Source organism: Tamandua tetradactyla, chromosome 26 (assembly GCF_023851605.1).
Source record: "Tamandua tetradactyla isolate mTamTet1 chromosome 26, mTamTet1.pri, whole genome shotgun sequence".
Taxonomy (NCBI): Eukaryota; Metazoa; Chordata; class Mammalia; order Pilosa; family Myrmecophagidae; genus Tamandua; species Tamandua tetradactyla.
Genome location: NC_135352.1, coordinates 4,708,801 through 4,726,790, shown reverse-complemented (window position 1 = coordinate 4,726,790; position 17,990 = coordinate 4,708,801). Strand labels below are relative to the sequence as shown.

Below are 17,990 nucleotides of genomic sequence, written 5' to 3'. Positions count from 1 at the left end.
TCATGCTCTGCCCTATTTCCTTGAGAAGGCCATCATAAGGAGCTGGTCATTTGGATGTATTAGCTGGGACTAATCTAAAGCAGTTAGGACCTGTTGGGAAGTAAATAGTTCCTGACATTGCACTGCCAAGGAGAGTGCTCTACCTCTGCATCTCTGCTCCTGTGGAGCAGGTGCCAAAGTAACCATTCTGCTGATGGAGTTGGCCTAAGAGGAAGCTTAATACTGGGAGAAAAAGTAGAGCTTAGACATCTTGTAGAAGAAAGGAACTGCTTGGACTATAACTACTAATCAGACTCTTGAAAAAGATGGAAAGAATGTCTCTTGAATCTGATATCAGCTGCTTGAAAGCATTCTGCCTGATGGAGCAGGTTTTCCAGAATTGAGAGCATGATCCCATCAGCCCCATTTAGGTTTCAATTGTTGCTTTCAGAACTTTGGAATCAATAGTATGTTCTCCGAAGAACCGTAGTTCTAGGTCATACCAAGGAGAAGCTGTATTAAATTATTTCTTGAGGGAATTTTATGATCCAGAGAGTTAGGGCCATTCCCAGGTTTGTGGTAGGGGACACAGGGGAAGAAGGACACTGTGACTTGCCACAAAGGGTACATTGAAAGCTTTTCATGTGAAATATTCCTCAATGACTCCTACAGCTGCCATGAAAGGGAAAAGGAGTAGAAAGATCACAAACGGGAATGCAAATCAAGAGGGGAAATTACTTTGGTGTCCAAATGTTGCTGACAAGTTATGTAAACATTTCTCATATTATTGGTACCTGTTGGCAGGATACCCTTCATTTCAGCTGCTACTTCCTGAGTCACGTTGGTTTTTTAGGCTCCTGAACTTTGCAGCAATGCAGGCAACAGAGAATCAAAGCAGAAGACCCTGTGCTTCCCCCAATATGCTGGATTGTAGGATTACATTAAATTGTAACCTAAAGAACCAACACCATTCTTTACATTTCTTTCAGATAATTGCCAAAGAAGGGGTAAGTGCTTTGAGTGTGTCAGAACTACAAGCTGCCTGTAGGGCCCGAGGGATGAGATCATTGGGTCTCACTGAGAAACAACTACGGCAACAGCTAACAGAGGCAAGTAGCAGCTTTCCTGGGCCCTTTTATTTTATTTTTGTTTGTTTTAGTGATTTATTTATTATTTTTTTGGTATCATCTTAACTTTTTTTAATTGTGTAATATAAAATATATACGAAAAACAAATTTCCAAGAATGTTTTTTAAAACTTTTTTTTATTGTTTAATATAATATATATAAAAAGCAAAGAAAGAAAAAAGCAATAGTTTTTAAAGCATCCTTCAACTAGTAGTTACAGGACAGATCCCAGAGTTTGTCATGGGCTACGATACCATCATCTTAGATTTTCCATCTGGCTACTCCAGAATATAGGAGGCTAGAAGGAATAAACATTTTTTTATCATCACCATAAATATTTTTCTTTTTTGTGAAAAATAACATATATACAAAAAAGTGATAAATTTCAAGGCACAGCACAACAATTAGTTGTAAGAACAGATTTCAGAGTTTGATATGAGTTAAAATTCCACAATTTTAGGTTTTTACTTCTAGCTGCTCTAAGGTACCGAAGACTAAAAGAAATATCAGTATAATAATTCAGCAACTGTATTTGTTTGTTAAACCTTAACTTTCTCTGTATAACTCCATCATCAGCTTTGATCTTTCTGTCCCACCTTTAGGGGCATTTGGGCTATGGCCATTCTAACCTTTTCATGTTAGAAGGGCTGTCAATAATATGGGGTAGGGGGATGGAACTAACTGATGTTCTGGAAAGGCTGGGCCTTCTAGGTTTCAGGACTTATCTGGACCAGGGGCCTATCAGGAGGTTGTAGGTTTCTGGAAAGTTACCCTCGTACTTGGAACCTTGGTAGAATATTGTATAACACCCTAGGTGTTCTTTAAGATCTACAGGAATGGGTTTGGCAACTTATGATAGGTAGCAATGTCTAACTGAGGCTTGCATAAGAGTGAACTCCATAGTAGCCTCTCGACTATTTGAACTCTCTCAGCCACTGATATTTTATTAGTTACACTTCTTTTCCCCCTTTTGGTCAAGGATGGAACTGTTGATCCTGCATTGTCAGGGCCAGACTCATCCCCTGGGAGTCATTTCCCACACGCCAGGGAGACTTTCACCCCTGGATGTCATGTCCCATGTAGTGGGGAGAGTAATGATTTCACTTACAGTGTTGGGCTTAGAGAGAGTGAGGCCACATCTGAGAAACAAAAGAGGTCCTCCAGACATAACTCTTAGGCATACCTATAGATAGGCTAAGCTTCTCCGCTACCTAAATAAGCTTCACAAGAGCAAGCGTGAAGATCAAGGACTTAGCATATTGACTTGGGCGCCCCTAATGTTTGGCACAGTATCTGTGGTTTCTCTGATGGTGAAGTTTAATAGTTCCTTAGTTTTTCTCCCATCCCTCAAGGGACTTTGCCAACACTTTTTGATTATCAGCTTAATATGCTCTGGGATATATCCAGGCATTACATTAGGCTATTCAGGATTAAAGGCCTCATTCTTATTCTGGGTTCCCTGGGTTTGGATTGTTTAAATTATCTATCCAGATAGGTTGGATTAGATTATGTGCTAGAGAAAACCTAGGTTCTGGACATAATAAAGCTTTCTTCCTTTGGTCTCAAAGAGTATGTGAAGTTCTAAAATATAGGCAATGTCTTCCTTACCCCTGTACTCTGGATTACCTTAAACCCTACCTGATTGGCTTCATTATTATCTCTAAATACCGGGTTATACATATATAAAACAGACCCTCAAAATCCCAAAATCACAATTACCACTCTGGACTAAATGTGACCGCTTTATGAGCTAACAATCCAGGCCCCAATTTTCCTGTAAGTATTTTCTAAATGAGATCATACATTTGCCCCTTTGTCTCTGGCCTATCCTGCCTCACCGAATGTCCCACAGGTTCATCCACATCACTAAATGCTCCACAACCCCACTTCCCCTGTAGCAGCTCCATGTTCTATCATGTTTACACCATCGCTTGCTAATCTACCTCTCAGTCAGTGGATCTCTCAGCCACCTCCATCTATGGGGCCTCAAGTATAGTGTCCAGTCAACAGTCCATCAACACTCAATTTTAGATAATCTCATTGTTCCCAAGAGAAAGATAGCCAATAAACACACATTCACCAAATAGAAAATCCAAACGTCCGTCTAACTCTTGTCCCTCCCCCAGCTATGTACCTATGATATTGCTGTGCTACTATTGATGTTTTTCTGTTAAACAGCCCAGAGCATGCAATTTTCCCCCTTATATCCTGAAATTAAACACTCTTTGTACAAGATTCATACCTTTGCAGTAGTTCATGCAAGAACTTATTTATATTTGTAATATTAATCAGTGTCACATGTAGGTCTATACAACCCCTTTCAGTCATGTTCAACTTCAATATGGCAATATTATTTATAGAGCCACTAGTGAACTGCCTTGACTTTTGTCTATTCCCTTACAATTGAGTTCAACTTTATTAGCTTACTGCACCTATCTCAAGCTTCTGTGTATCTTTAAGTTCCTGATATTCTGTATTATAAGCCTCTGATTTTGCCTTTATCATGGTCATAAAAGTGGAATCATACAGTATCTGTCCTTTTGTGTCTGGCTTATTTCACTCAGCATTATGTCCTCAAGACTCATGCATCTTGCTATATGGTTTAGTATGTCATTTCATCTTACTGCTGCATAATACTCCACTGTATGCACATATCACATTTTGTTAATCCACTCGTTTGTTGATGGGCACTTGGATTGTTTCCATCTTTTAGCGATTGTGATTAGTGCTGCTATAAACGTCACTGTGAAAGTCTCTGTGTCACTGCCTTCAGCTCTTCTGGGTATATACCAAGTAGTGGTATTGCTGGGTCATAGGGCAACTTGATATTTAGTTTTCTGAGGAACCACCTGTCATGGTCAGGTTCATGTATCAACTTGGCCAAGTGGTGTTACTTGTTTATCTGGTTGGGCAAGTGCTGGCCTGTCTGTTGTGATGAGGACATTTCATAGAATTAAATCATAATCACGTCCGCTGCATCCACAGCTGATTCCATTTGTAATCAGCCAAGGGGTGTGTCTTCTGCAGTGTGTGATGCTTAATCTAATCACTGGAAGCCTTTTAAGGAGGATTCAGAAGAGACAGGCTCTCTTCCTGCTTTGGCCGTCGAGCCTCTCCTGTGGAGCTTATCCAGACCCTCCTTTGGAATAGTCAGCCTCACAGCCTGCCCTGTGGATTTTGGACTCTGTTCCCATGGTTTCATGAGACACTTTTATAAATTTTCTATTTGTGAGTGTTTCCTGTTGATTCTATTTCTCTAGAGAACACTAATACAACTTGGTACCAGGAGTAGTTCTCAAGAAGCAGAAACTTAAAAATGAGTTTTTATGAATGGTTTTCTACTCTGACTGGACTCAAAGGCACTAAGGACTCTGATTCCCATGATCAGAATGACACTCCCAATCCATGGACTGCGTTGGCAAAAGAGAAAGTCAAAATGTCACCATTCGATTCTCCTAATGCTTCGCTTGTACAAAGCTAGGCTCTGGAAGATAATATTTTTGACACCTTTATGGAGTTTTGTGGAAATAAGAGGTATAGAGATGTTGGTTGGTTGTTAGATACACTGGCTACATTAAGGAGTGAAAGGAATGGGCTTAAGCCTTCAAACTAGAAGCTTAAGTGCCATCTGACAGATATAGAAGTTTCTATGAGTATCCTAAAAGAAAATCTTATTTCCTGTAGCCATAGACTTGAGATCTCTGAAAATCAGACTCAGAATCTTATTGTTAGAGTAGGAACTTTACAACCTAAATTGAAACCTCAATGTTGCATGGTGTCTGCCGTTAAAGTGAGGGCACTGATTGGAAAGGAGTGGGAACCTGAAAAATGGGATGGTGATATATGGATTGATAATGATGTTGGGGGTGAGGTTGAAACCCTAGATCATGCTGAGTCTTCTCTAGATAACCCTGTAATAGTCTGCCCTGAGGACATAGCCACCCCACCTCCAGTCTGCCTTGAGGAGTTGGCTACCCAACCTCCTCCTGAAGGGATTAGCCCTAGAGTGATTAATCCTGTTATACCAGATGAAACTGCAAATGAATGCCCTGAAGCAAATGCCTTGGAAGATATTTCTAATTCTTTTCATGACCCACCCCCACCACCCCTCATTTCTTCCAGACCTATAACTAGACTAAAGTCCCAACAGGCCCCTAAAGGTGAGATACAAAGTATCACACATGAGGAGGTATACTATAATCCAAAGGAACTGCATGAGTTTTCCAATTTATATAGATAGAAATCAGGGGAATATGTGTGGCAATGGATTTTAAGGGTGTGGGATAATGGTGGGAGGAATATAAGGCTGGATCAGGCTGAATTTGTTGATATGGGTCCATGAAGCAAAGATTCTGCATTCAGTGTTAGAGTAGGGGTTAGGAAAGGTACTAATAGTTTTTTGGATAGTTGGTTGAAACATGGATCAAAAGATGGCTAACATTACCTGAGGTTGAAATGCCAGAACTGCACTGCTATAACATAGATGAGGGGATCCAGAGGCTTAGAGAGATTGGAATGTTAGGGTGGATTTATCATGTAAAACCTGCTCTTACACCGAAGGAATGTCCGAAAGATGTACCTTTTACCAGAACAGTGAGAAATAAATTTGTGAGACTAGTGCCATCATCCCTGAAGAGCTCTGTAGTTGCTCTTTACTGTAGGAACTGCTGTCACTGGGCTGGAATCCTTAAACACAATGGGGATGACCAGATTCTGAGTTGGCAGAAGCCAGGTGGCAGCACTTAATTGCCAAAGACAGGGTGAACATAGCTATTATAATAGACAGCAAACTCAAAGCAGGAGTCAAAATTATATGACTTGCAGAGATTTGTGGCATTGGCTAGTAAATCATGGGGTACCTAGAAATACAATACATGGGCAGTCTACTCCATTCTTGTTCAAGCTGTATAAGCAAAAGAGCTCTAGGTCAAGTGAACAGAAGTCTAACCTGAATTACAAAAACACAGAGTCATGGCCCCTTAACCAATTCCAGACTTGAGACAGTTTACAGACCCAGAGCCCCTTGAATGAAGGGGAGGCCAGGTCCCTTTGGGGGAGAAACCTGTTACACTGCCACAAATTTATACTGTTACTCTTCCTCCAAGCCTTCCCCAAGGAGACCAATGGCCTTTTACCAGGGTAACTGTGCATTGGGAAAAGGAAATAGTCAGATATGTCGGGGATTATTAGACACTGGTTCAGAAGTGACATTAATTCCAGGGGACCCAAAATTCCAGGGTCCACCAGTCAGAGTGGGGGCTTATGGAGGCCAGGTGATCAATGGAGTTTTAGCTCAGGTTCATCTCACAGTGGGTCCAGTTGGCCCCCAGACTCGTACTGTACTTATTTCCCCAGTTCCAGAATGTATAATTGGAATAGACATAACTGAACACTGGCAGAATCCCCACAGTGGCTCTCTAACTCATGCAGTGAGGGCTATTATGGTGGGAAAGGCCAAGTGGAAGCCACTAGAACTGCCCCTACCTAGCAAAATAGTAAATCAGAAGCAGTACCAGATTCCTGTAGGGATTGCAGAGATTACTGCCACTCTTAAGTACTTGAAGGATGCAGGAGTGGTGATTCCCACCACATCCCCATTCAGCTCTCCTATTTGGCCTGTGCAGAAAACAGATGGGTCTTGGAGGATAACAGTGGATTATCGTAAGCTCAACCAGGTGGTAACTCCAATTGTGGCTACTGTTCTAGATGTGGTGTCATTGCTTGAGGAAATCAATACATTCCTTGGTACCTGGTAGGCACCTATTGATCTGGAAAATGCTTTTTTCTCAATACCTGTTAGTAAGGACCACCAGAAACAGTTTGCTTTCAGCTGGCAAGGTCAGCAATATACTTTCACTGTCCTACCTCAGGGGTATATCAACTCTCTAGCCCTATGTCATAATCTTGTCTGCAGGGACCTTGATCGTTTCTCCCTCCCATAAGACATCTCACTGGTCCATTATATTGATGATATCATGTTGATTGGCCCTAGTGACCAAGAAGTAGCAACTACTCTAGACTTACTGGTAAGGCATTTGCGTGTCAGAGGATGGGAGATAAATCCAACAAAAATACAGGGGCCTTCCACCTCAGTGAGATTTCTAGGTGTCCAGTGGTGCGGGGCATGTCGAGATATCCCTTCTAAGGTGAAGATAAATTGCTGCATCTGGCCCCTTGTACGACCAAAAAAGAGGCACAACACCTAGTTCGTTTCTTTGGATTTTGGCGACAACATATTCCTCATTTGGGTGTGCTACTCCGACCCATTTATTGAGTGAACAGAAAAGCTGCTAATTTTGAGTGGGGATCTGAACAAAAGGAGGCTCTGCAATAGGTCCAGGCTGCTGTACAAGCTGCTCTGCCACTTGGGCCATATGATCCAGCAGATCCAATGGTACTGGAAGTGTCAGTGGCAAATAGAGATGCTGTTTGGAGCCTTTGGTAGGCCCCTATAGGCGAATCACAATGCAGACCCTTAGGGTTTTGGAGCAAAGCCTTACCATCTGCTGCAGATAACTACTCTCCTTTTGAGAAACAGCTTTTGGCCTGCTACTGGGTCTGCTACTCTAGAGACTGAACGCTTAGCCATGGGACACCAAGTTACCATGAGACCTGAGCTGCCTATCATGAGCTGGGTGTTGTCTGACCCACCAAACCATAAAGTTGGGTGTGCACAGCAGCACTCTATCGTACAATGAAAATGGTATATATGAGATTGGGCCAGAGTAGGTCCTGAAGGCACAAGTAAGTTACATGAGGAAGTGGCCCAAATGCCCATGGTTTCCGCTCCTGCCACATTACCTTCTCTTTCCCAGACCAGAGCTATGGCCTCTTGGGGAGTTCTTTACAATGAATTGACTGAGGAAGAGAAAACTTGGGCCTGGTTACAGATGGTTCAGCATGATACACAGGTACCTCCCAAAAGTGGACAGCTGCAGCACTACAGCCCCTTTCTGGGGTACCCTTGAAGGACAGTGGCAAGGGGAAATCCTCCCAGTGGGCAGAACTTTGAGCAGTGCACCCGGTTGTTCATTTTGCTTGGAAGGAGAATGGCCAGATGTGCATTTGTTTACTGACTCATGAACTGTTGCTAATGGTTTGTCTGGATGGTCAGGGACTTGGAAAGACCATGATTGGAAAATTGGTGACAAAAATGTCTGGGGAAGAAGTATGTGGATAGACCTTTCTGAGTGGGCTAAAAACATGAGCATATTTGTGTCCCATGGGAATGCACACCAGAGGGTGACTTCAGCAGAAGAAGGTTTTAATAATCAAGTGGATAAGATGACCCTTTCTGTGGATACCAGTCAGCCTCTTTCCCCAGCAACTCCTGTCATTGCCCAGTGGGCCATGAACAAAGTGGTCATGGTGGTAGTGATGGAGGTTATGCATGGGCTCAGCAACATGGACTTCCACTCACCAAGGCTGACCTGGCTACAGCCACTGCTTAGTGCCCAATCTGCCAGCAGCAGAGACTCAGACTCAGCCCCCAATATGACACCATTCCCCGAGGTGACCAGCCAGCTACTTGGTGGCAGGTTGATTACATTGGACCACTCCCTTCATAGAAGGGGCAGTGATTTGTTCTAACTGGAATAGGCATGTACTCGATTTACTTTCCCTGCACACAATGCTTCTGCCAAAACTACCATCCGTGGGCTTACAGAATGCCTTATCCATCATCAGGGTATTCCACACAGCATTGCTTCTGATCAAGGAACACACTTCACAGCAAATCAAGTACAGGAACGGGCACATGCTCATGGAATTCTCTGGTCTTACCATGTTCCCCATCATCTAGAAGCAGCTGGATTGATAGAATGGTGGAATGGCCTTTTGAAAACTCAATTACAGTGGCAACTAGGTGACAATTCCTTGAAGGCTGGGATAATGTTCTCTAGGAAGCTGTGTATGCTCTGAATCAGCATCCGCTGTATGGTGCTGTTTTTTCTATAGCCAGGATCCATGGATTCAGGAATCAAGGGGTAGAAATGGGAGTGGTACCACGCACTATTACCCCTAGAGATCCACTAGAAAAATTTTTGCTTCCTGTCCCTGTAACCCTGAGCTCTGCTGGTCTACAGGTTTTCGTTCCAAAATGGGGAGTGCTTCCACCAGGAAAAACAACAGTGATTCCATTGAGCTGGAATCTAAGACTACCACCTGGTCACTTTGGGCTTATCATGCCCCTGGATCAACAAGCCAAGAAGGGGATTACATTATTGGCTGGGGTGATTGACCCTGATGATCAGGGGGAAATAGGACTGCAACTACACAATGGGGGTAAAGAAGAGTTTTCTTGGAATATATGAGGTCCCCTAGGGCATCTTTTAGTACTACCATGCCCTGTGATTAAAGTCAATGGAAAACTGCAACGACCCAATCCATGCAGGACTACCAATGGCTCTGAAACTTCAGGCATGAAGGTTTGGGTCATCCTGCCAGGCAAAGAACCATGGTCAGCTGAGTGCTTGCTGAGGATAAAGGGAACGTGGAATGGGTAGTGGAAGAAGGTAGTGATAAATATGAACTACGACCACGTGATTAGTTACAGGAACAAGGACTGTAATGCTGTTTTGTTCATGTTATGCTATTAAGTTATAAGATATCAAGCTTAAGAATGAATATTACACAAGGACTTGCACCCTATTCTGAAGAGATTTGATGTGTTTCCATTTATATGCAGGACAGTCAAGTATTTTTAAGTGAAAGAAAAAACTGTATGTTTTATTGTTTTTTATTTAGGAATTAGGTATGGTTTAAGGTGATATGTATAGCTGCCAAGTTAACGGGGGTGGACTGTCATGGTCAGTTTCATGTGTCAACTTGGCCAAGTGGTGGTGCCTGTTTGTCTGGTTGGGCAAGTGCTGGCCTATCTGTTGCGATAAGGACATTTCATAGAATTAAATCATGATCATGTCAGCTGCATCCACAGCTGCTTGCATTTGTAATCAGCCAAGGGGCATGTCTTCTGCAATGAGTGATGCTTAATTTAATCACTGGAAGCCTTTTAAGGAAGATTCAGAAGAGACAGGCTCTCTTCCTGCTTTGGCCGGTGAACCTCTCCTGTGAAGTTCATCCAGACCTTCCATCAGAATCATCAGCTTCACAGCCTGCCCTCCGAATTTTGGACTCTGCATTCCCACGGTTATGTGAGACACTTTTATAAATTTAATATTTGCAAGTGTTTCCTGTTGATTCTGTTTCTCTAGCGAACCCTGTAATACACCGCCAGACTATCTTCTGTAGTGACTGTACCATTATACATTCCCACCAGCGGTGCATAATTGTCCTTATTTCTCCACATTCTTGCCAACATTTGTAGTTGTCTGTTTGTTTACTAGCAGCCATTACGTGGGCGTGAATGGTACAGTCTTTATGCATTTTCCTTATATCTAATGAGAATGAGCATTTCTTCATATACTTTTTAGCTATCTGTATTTGTTCTTCAGAAAAATGAACATTCATATCTCTAGCCCACTTTATAATTGGGTTGCTTGTTCTTTTGTTGTTGAGATGTGTGATTTCTTTATGTATACAGGCTATCAAACCTTTATCTGATATGTGATTTCCAAATATTTTCTCCCATCGAGTTGGTTGCCTCTTCATCTTTTGACAAAGTCTTTGAGACATAAAAGCATATGATTAGGGTGCATGAGTAGTTCATTGGTTAGAATGACTCCCTTTCATGTGGGAGACCCAGGATCGATTCTCAGACCATGCAACCAAAAAAAAAAAAAAAAAGCTTATGATTTTGAGGAGTTCCCATTTATCTATCTTTTCCTTTGTTGCTTGTGTTTTGGGTTTAGGAAGCTACTTCCTATTACTAGATCTTGAAGATGTTTCCCTATGTCTTCCTATGGATGCTTTATGGTACTGGTTCTTATGTTTAGGTGTTTGATTCAATTTGAGTTAATTTTTATATGGGGTATAGGATAAGGCTCCTCTTTCAGTCTTTTTAGCTATTGATATCCAGTTCTCCCATGCCCATTTTTTGAAAAGACTACTTTTTCCCAGTGGATTTGGGGGCCTTGTTGAAGATCAGTTTACCATAGATTTAGTGATCTGTTTCTGCACTCTCAATTCTATTCCCTTGGTCAATACTTCTATCTTTGTGCCAGTTCCTTGCTGTTTTGACCACTATGGCTTTATACTAAGTTTTTAAATTGGGTATGTTAATCCTCCCCCTTCATTCTTCAGATGCTTTTAGTAATTTGGGGTCTCTTTCCCTTCCAGATAAATGTGGTAACTAGCTTTTCCAAGTTTTCAAAGTAGATTGATGGAATTTTGATTGGTACTGTGTTGAATTTATAGATCAATTTGGGGAGAATTGCATTCTTAATTACATTTAATCTTCTATCTAATGTTATGTAGTTCTCTATGTACAAGTCCTTTACATCCCTAGTTAAGTTCATTCCTAGATACATGATTTTTTAGTTGCTATTTTGAATGGATTTTTTTCCTTGATTGACTCTCCAGTTAGGTCACTGCTTGTGTATAAAAACATTACTGATTTTTGCACAATATTTATATCACGCCACATTGCTGAATTTATTAGCTCAAGTAACTTTATTGTAGATTTCTCAGCATTTTCCAAGTATAGTATCATGTCATCTACAAATGAAAGTTTTACTTCTTCCTTTCCAGTTTGGATGCCTTTTCTTTCTTTTTCCTTCTAGATTGCTCTGGCTAGAACTTCTAGTACAATGTTGAATAATAGTGGTGACAGAGGGCATCCTTGTCGCATTCCTGATCTTAGGGGGAAAGCTTCCAGCCTCTCAACATTGAGTACAATGCTGGCTATGAGTTTTTCATATGTATCTTTTATCATATTGAGAAAGTTACCTTTGATTCCCAGTTTTTGAAGTATTTTTATCAGAAAAGTATGTTGAATTTTGTTGGATGCTTTTTCAGCATCAATCAAGATGATCATATGATTTTTCCCTTTCGATTTATTAATGTGCTGTATTATATTAACTGATTTTCTTGTGTTGAACCATCCTTGCATTCCTGGTATAAAAAACCTCACTTGGTTGTGGTGTATAATTCTTTTAATGTTCTGTTGGATTCTATATGCTAATATTATGTGGAGAATGTTTGTATCTATGTTCACTAGGGAGATTGGTCGGTAGTTTTCTTTCTTGTAGCAGCTTCATGTGGTTTTGGTATTAAGTTGACGTTAGCTTCATCAAATGAGTTAGGTAGTATTCCTTTTTCCTCAATTTTTTTGGAAAAGTTTGAGCAGGATTGGTGTTAGTTCTTTTTGGAATGTTTGATAAGTTTCCTTTGTGAAGCCTCTGGCCCTGGGCTTTTCTTTGTAGGAAGATTTTTGGTGATTGTTTGAATCTCTTTGCTTGTGATTAGTTTATTGAGATTTTCTATTTCTTCTTAAGTCAGTGTAGCTTGTTTGTGTGATTCCAGGAATTTGTCCATTTCATCTAAGTTGTCTAGTTTCTTGGGTATAGTTGTCCATAGTATGCTCTTACAATTTTTTTTTTAATTTCTTCAGGATCTGTGGTAATGACTCCCCTCTCATTTCTGATTTTGTTTATTTGTACCCTTTCTTTTTTTCTTTATCAGCCTTGCTAGTGGTCTATCACTTTTATTGATTTTCTTGAAGAATGAACTTCTAGTTTTTTTATTTTTAAAATTTATTTATTAATTAAAAAATTAAGAAACAAAATAAAATATCAACATACATAATCAGTAATTCACAATATTATCACTTAGTTGCATATTCATCATTTCTTAGAACATTTGCATTGATTCAGAAAAAGAAATAAAACGAACACAGGAAAGAAAAAAAAAGATTATATCTATCATACCCCTTACCCCTTGCTTTCATTGATCACTAGCATTTCAAACTAAATTTATTTTATCATTTGTTCCCCCTATTATTTATTTTTATTCCGTATGTTCTACTCCTTTGTTGAACTTTTAGTTTTATCGATTTTTCCTATTGTTTCTTTTGTCCTACCATTCATTTATCTCTGCTTTACTTTTTGTTAATTCTCTTCTTCTATTTGCTTTGGGGTTAGTTTGCTGTTCTTTTTCAAGTTCCTCCATGTCTGCAGTTAAGTCGTCAGTTTTTGCTCTTTCTTCTTTTTTAATATAGGCTTTTAGGGCAATGAATTTCACTCTCAGCACAGCCTTTGCCACATCCCATAAGTTCTGATATGTTGTGTTCTCATTTTCATTCACCTCCAAATAGTTACTGATTTCTCTGGCAATTTCTTCTTTGACCCACTCATTATATAAGAATGTGTTATTTAATCTCCATATATTTGTTAAAGTTCTTGTTCTTTGGTGGTTATTGATTTCCAGCTTCACTCCATTGTGGTCAGAGAAAGTGCTTTGGATACTTTCAATATTTTTAAATTTATAAAGACTTGTTTTGTGTCCCAGCATATGATCTACTCTGGGGAATGTATACCTGAATGTTTTGGGGTGTAATGACCTATATATGTCTGTTAGATCTAATTCATTTATCAAATTGTTTAAGTTCTCTGTTTTCTTGTTGATCCTCTGTCTGATTGTTCTGTCTACATTGACGAATCCTACTGTTATTGTTGAAACATCTATCGCTTCCTTCAGTTTTGCTAACGTCTGTCACTTTGGAGCTCCTTGATTGGGAGCATAGACATTATTGTTATTTCTTTTTGGTTAATTGTCCCTTTTACTAATATATAGTATCCTTCTTTGTCTCTTATGATGTCTTTACATTTATTCTATTTTATCTGATATTAGTATGGCTATTTCTGCTTTCTTTTGGTTACAGCTTGCATGGAACATCTTTTTCCATACTTTCATTTTCAGTCTATGTGTATCCTTGTGTCTAAGATGAGTCTCTTGTAAGCAGCATATAGATTGCCAATCTGTATCTTTTAATTGGTAAGTTTAGTCTGTTAACGTTCAAAGTTATTACAGTAAAGGCGTTTCTTGAATCCACTGTCTTATCCTTTGGATTTACTTGTCAGATCTATATGTTCTTTTCCCTCTTCCTCTTTTTATCCTTTAGGTTACCCTTACTGGAACTCTTCAATTCTGTGTCCTCCTCCAGACCTCCTGCTCCTGCCTTTTTTTTCAGCTGACAGAATTCCCTTTAGTATTTTTTGTAGAGCTGGTTGCTTATTGACATATTCTCTCATCTTTTGTCTGTGGAAATTTTAATCTCTCTCTCTCAGTTTTGAAGTACAGATTTCTTGGCTGGAAGTCTTTCTCTTTCAGGATGTTAAATATATCATACCACTGCCTTCTTGCCTCCACAGTGCTTTGAGTGGTCCAAACTCAGTCTTACGTCATTTCCCTTGTATGTAGTTTGTTTTACTGTTGTCACGTTCATGATTTTCTGCTTCTCATCAACATTTAGCAAACTGATTAGTATGTATCTTGGGGAAGACCTATTTGGATTTATTCTATTTAAAGTTCATTGGGCTTTTTTAATTTGGATATTTATGTCTTTTGTAAAGGTTGGGAAGTTTTCCCCCATTATATCTTCAGCTAATCTGCCTAGCCCTTTACTCTTCTCTTTTCCTTCTGGGACACCAATGATTCTTATATTTGAATGCTTTGTTTTGTCCATCATTTCCCTGAGATCCAATTCAAAATTTTCCATCTTTTTGGTTATTTTCTTTTTTATGTTTTTAAAATCAGTTGTCCTGTCCTCTAGTTCACTTATTCTTTCTCCTGCCTCTTCAAGTCTGTTGTTGTGTCTCAAGTATATTTTTGATTTGGTGTATAGCATCTTTAATCTCTGTGATATATGCTATTTTTCTATTTATGCTTTCAGTTCCACTTAATGCTTTTCTATTGTCTTCTTGTTCTCCTTTATGTCATTAGCCATCCCACTGATTTTATTTAATAAAGTTATAGGGGCATCTTTGATTAGTTATTCCAAGTCTGTTTCTCCTATGGCTTTAATTTGGTCATTAGACTAGACTGTATCTGACTGCATTTTCATATGGTTAGTGATCTTCTGTTTTCTCCGCAGCATATAAATATCTCAATAGGGTTACTTTGAATGTTGATTTCCTTCAGTAGTCTAAAGCTTTGTATTTGCAGGACAGGTATGGAGCAGGATGCAGGGTGTGGGGAGGGGCACAATGGTCCAGTGACAGGTTGCAGTATAGGTATATGCATGGGTCGGGGACTCTATGCTGGTGTCTGTGAGTGTGGGGTGTGGGTCACAGGGTTGTGGATGTGTGGTGTGGGGGCCATGGGGGTGAGGTACAGTTTAGGCAGGCCCTGGAGCACAGAAGCAGGATGTGGCATGGGGGTCACAGGGTTAGGGCATAGTAGGAAGTGGATGGGGCGGTTGAGCAGCTGTGCTGGGGCTGGTATGTGGGTAGAATGCAGATGGATGCATGAAGCATGTGGGTCATGTGTGTCAGGGTGTGGGGTACAGGGCACAGGGAGGTTGGGGTGCAGGTGTGTCCTTGCACAGTAGGAGGTGTTCAGGGGAGCCAGGATACAGATGCATGAGTGTGTAGGGGCAGGGCACAGGTCACAGAAGTTGTGGGATGTGTCAGGGGTGGGTGATGATGGGTGGGCAGGGCCTTGGCATGGGTCTGCAGCTGCAGGGGTGTGGTGTGGGAGGGGTGCCCGCTTGTGCAGGGCAGAAGCTATATGGCACAGATGTGCTCAAGAGCACCACCAGGTGTGGGAGGGCACATGTGTCGTGGGGTGGGGCAAGGGTGTGCACATGTGCAGGGAAGGGGTGGGGCTGCAGAGGTCGAGAGGTCTGTGCAGGGATATGTGTGTCCGGCAGGGAGGATGTGGCTGCACTGGTGTGTGGATCTGGGTGGCAGGGCCCTGGTGTGCATGGGTCTGCGGGGCAGGCCTTGGTGTGCAGGGGTCTGGGGGACATGGCCCTTGGGTATATGGGCACAGAGCTGAGCATCCCCGGAGTGGGATTGTGCCTGTCCTGGACCCTTTTTGCTAGGACTTTCTCCTCTACTCTTTGCAGCCCTTATTTGGTGATTTCTATTGTTTGTGAGTCATTTTACCTAATGTGCCTTATTTAATTGGGCTATTGGCTAAACAGCAATGCAGATTGGTGTGCAATGGGACACTAAAGAAACCAGATTGATTTTTCATCTTGACTGAGATAGTTTTCTATTGCTATGTAACAAATTACCATAATCTTTGTAGCGTAAGACAACATCCATTTATTAGCTCACAGCTATGTATGTCAGAAACGCAGGGCATATTCCTTTCTGGAGGCAACTTCGCAGATCATCCAAATTTTTGCCCAAATTCAATTCCTCACAGCTGTAGGACTGAGGTCCCTATTTCCTTGCTGGCTGTCAACCCTGGGCTACAACTCCTTATCTCGTACGGCCCCCTCCATCTAAAGACAACAACAGATAACTTCTCAAACATGCCAAATCCCCCGCGTGCTTCAAGTCTGTGGCTTCTATTTCTGACCTCTAGCCCCAGATTTAAATGGCTTATGTAACTAGGTGAGGCCCAACTTCATTGATTTCCCTATGTTAGGATCAGTTGACTTGGGGCCTTAATTACATCTGCAAAATCCCTTCATAGCTGAACTTGCATTAGTGTTTGAATAACTGAGCGGTGTGTGCACATCTGGGGCCTGGAATCTTGGGGGCCATCTTAGAGAGCTGCCTGCTATGGGTCCTGTCAGAGTCTGAGCAAAACAATAATGCAAGGCCTGTCACCTGTGCGAACCTACCTGGCTAATCTGAGCCTTAGCATACTGTGGCCCATCTGGGGCTGCCTTCCCAGTTAGTGCCCAAACCAAGGTAGCCTGTTAGCTTTGGTAACATGTTTAGTATTTTCCCTCAACCTTCTTTCTTTCTTTGCTTTGTATATGTGTTATATTTTACAATAAAAATGTTTTTAAAATTAAAAAAAAATTTTCCCTTAGGTAACCTATTCGTATTTTAACTGAAAGCGTCAATACTTTAAACCCAAATAACTCCTATTAAAATTCTCATTCCTTTCTTGATATTCTCACAAGCAGTGGGGACAACCAAAGCAATAGGCTGAGCCCCTAATCTTGGGGTTTGCTCATATGAAACTTAACCCCACAAAGGATAGGTCAAGTCTACTTGAAATTAGGCCTAACAACTGAATACAAAAACTCAGAAATGGGCAGCACAATACTACCTAACTGTAATACAATTATGTTAAAACACTGAATGAAGCTGCATGTGAGAATGATAGAGGGAGGGGGGCTGGGGGCATAAATGAAATCAGAAAGATAGATGTTAAAGATTGAGATGGTATAATCTAGGAATGCCTAGAGCGTATAATAATAGTGACTAAATGTACAAATTTTAAAAATGCTTTTGCATGAGGAAGAATAAAGGAATGTCATTATTGCAAGGTGCTAAAAATAGATGGTAATTAATATTTTAAACTGTCACCTTATGTGTGAGATTAAAGCAAAAAATGTTTATTTGGTACAAAATTTATATTTTGACTAGTGCATTTCCTAATATAACTTATTTAGATAGTTTGATTGAACACCATAAGTACTTGGAATCTCAGGTAGGACATGAGATTTGGTTTGTCCAGGGTGATGCCCTGATGAATCCCAGAGTGATTCGATCAGTGAGTGGAAAAGTATTTGCAAAGCCCCCTTCGGGAAATGGTGAGAACGGGGAGAAATTCAACTTCCCCAAGTCGAATTCTTGATATTCTCACAAGCAGTGTGGACAACCAAAGCTATAGGCTGAGCCCCCAGTCTTGGGGTTTGTTCATATGAAACTTAACCCCACAAAGGATAGGTCAAGTCTACTTAAAATTTCGGCCTAAGAGTCACCCCCAAGAGAGCCTCTTTTGTTGCTCAGATGTGGCCTCTCTCTCCAGCCAACACAACAAGCAATCTTACCACTCTCCCCCTGTCTACATGGGACA

The 17,990-nt window shown here is 40.9% G+C and overlaps 1 protein-coding gene across 15 annotated transcripts in view; it reads left to right on the top strand.

Moving 5' to 3' along the window:
* LETM2 (leucine zipper and EF-hand containing transmembrane protein 2) overlaps positions 1-17,990 on the top strand; it is a 41,740-nt gene that overhangs the window by 15,397 nt on the left and 8,353 nt on the right. For all 15 annotated transcript variants that reach the window (XR_013169217.1, XR_013169216.1, XM_077144721.1 and 12 more), the window contains one exon: positions 969-1,088. Coding sequence is in view for 13 of the 15 variants with exons in the window: in XM_077144721.1 (XP_077000836.1) it covers positions 969-1,088 (120 nt within the window). In the remaining 2 variants the exon portion in view is untranslated. The remainder of the gene's footprint in view (positions 1-968; positions 1,089-17,990) is intronic.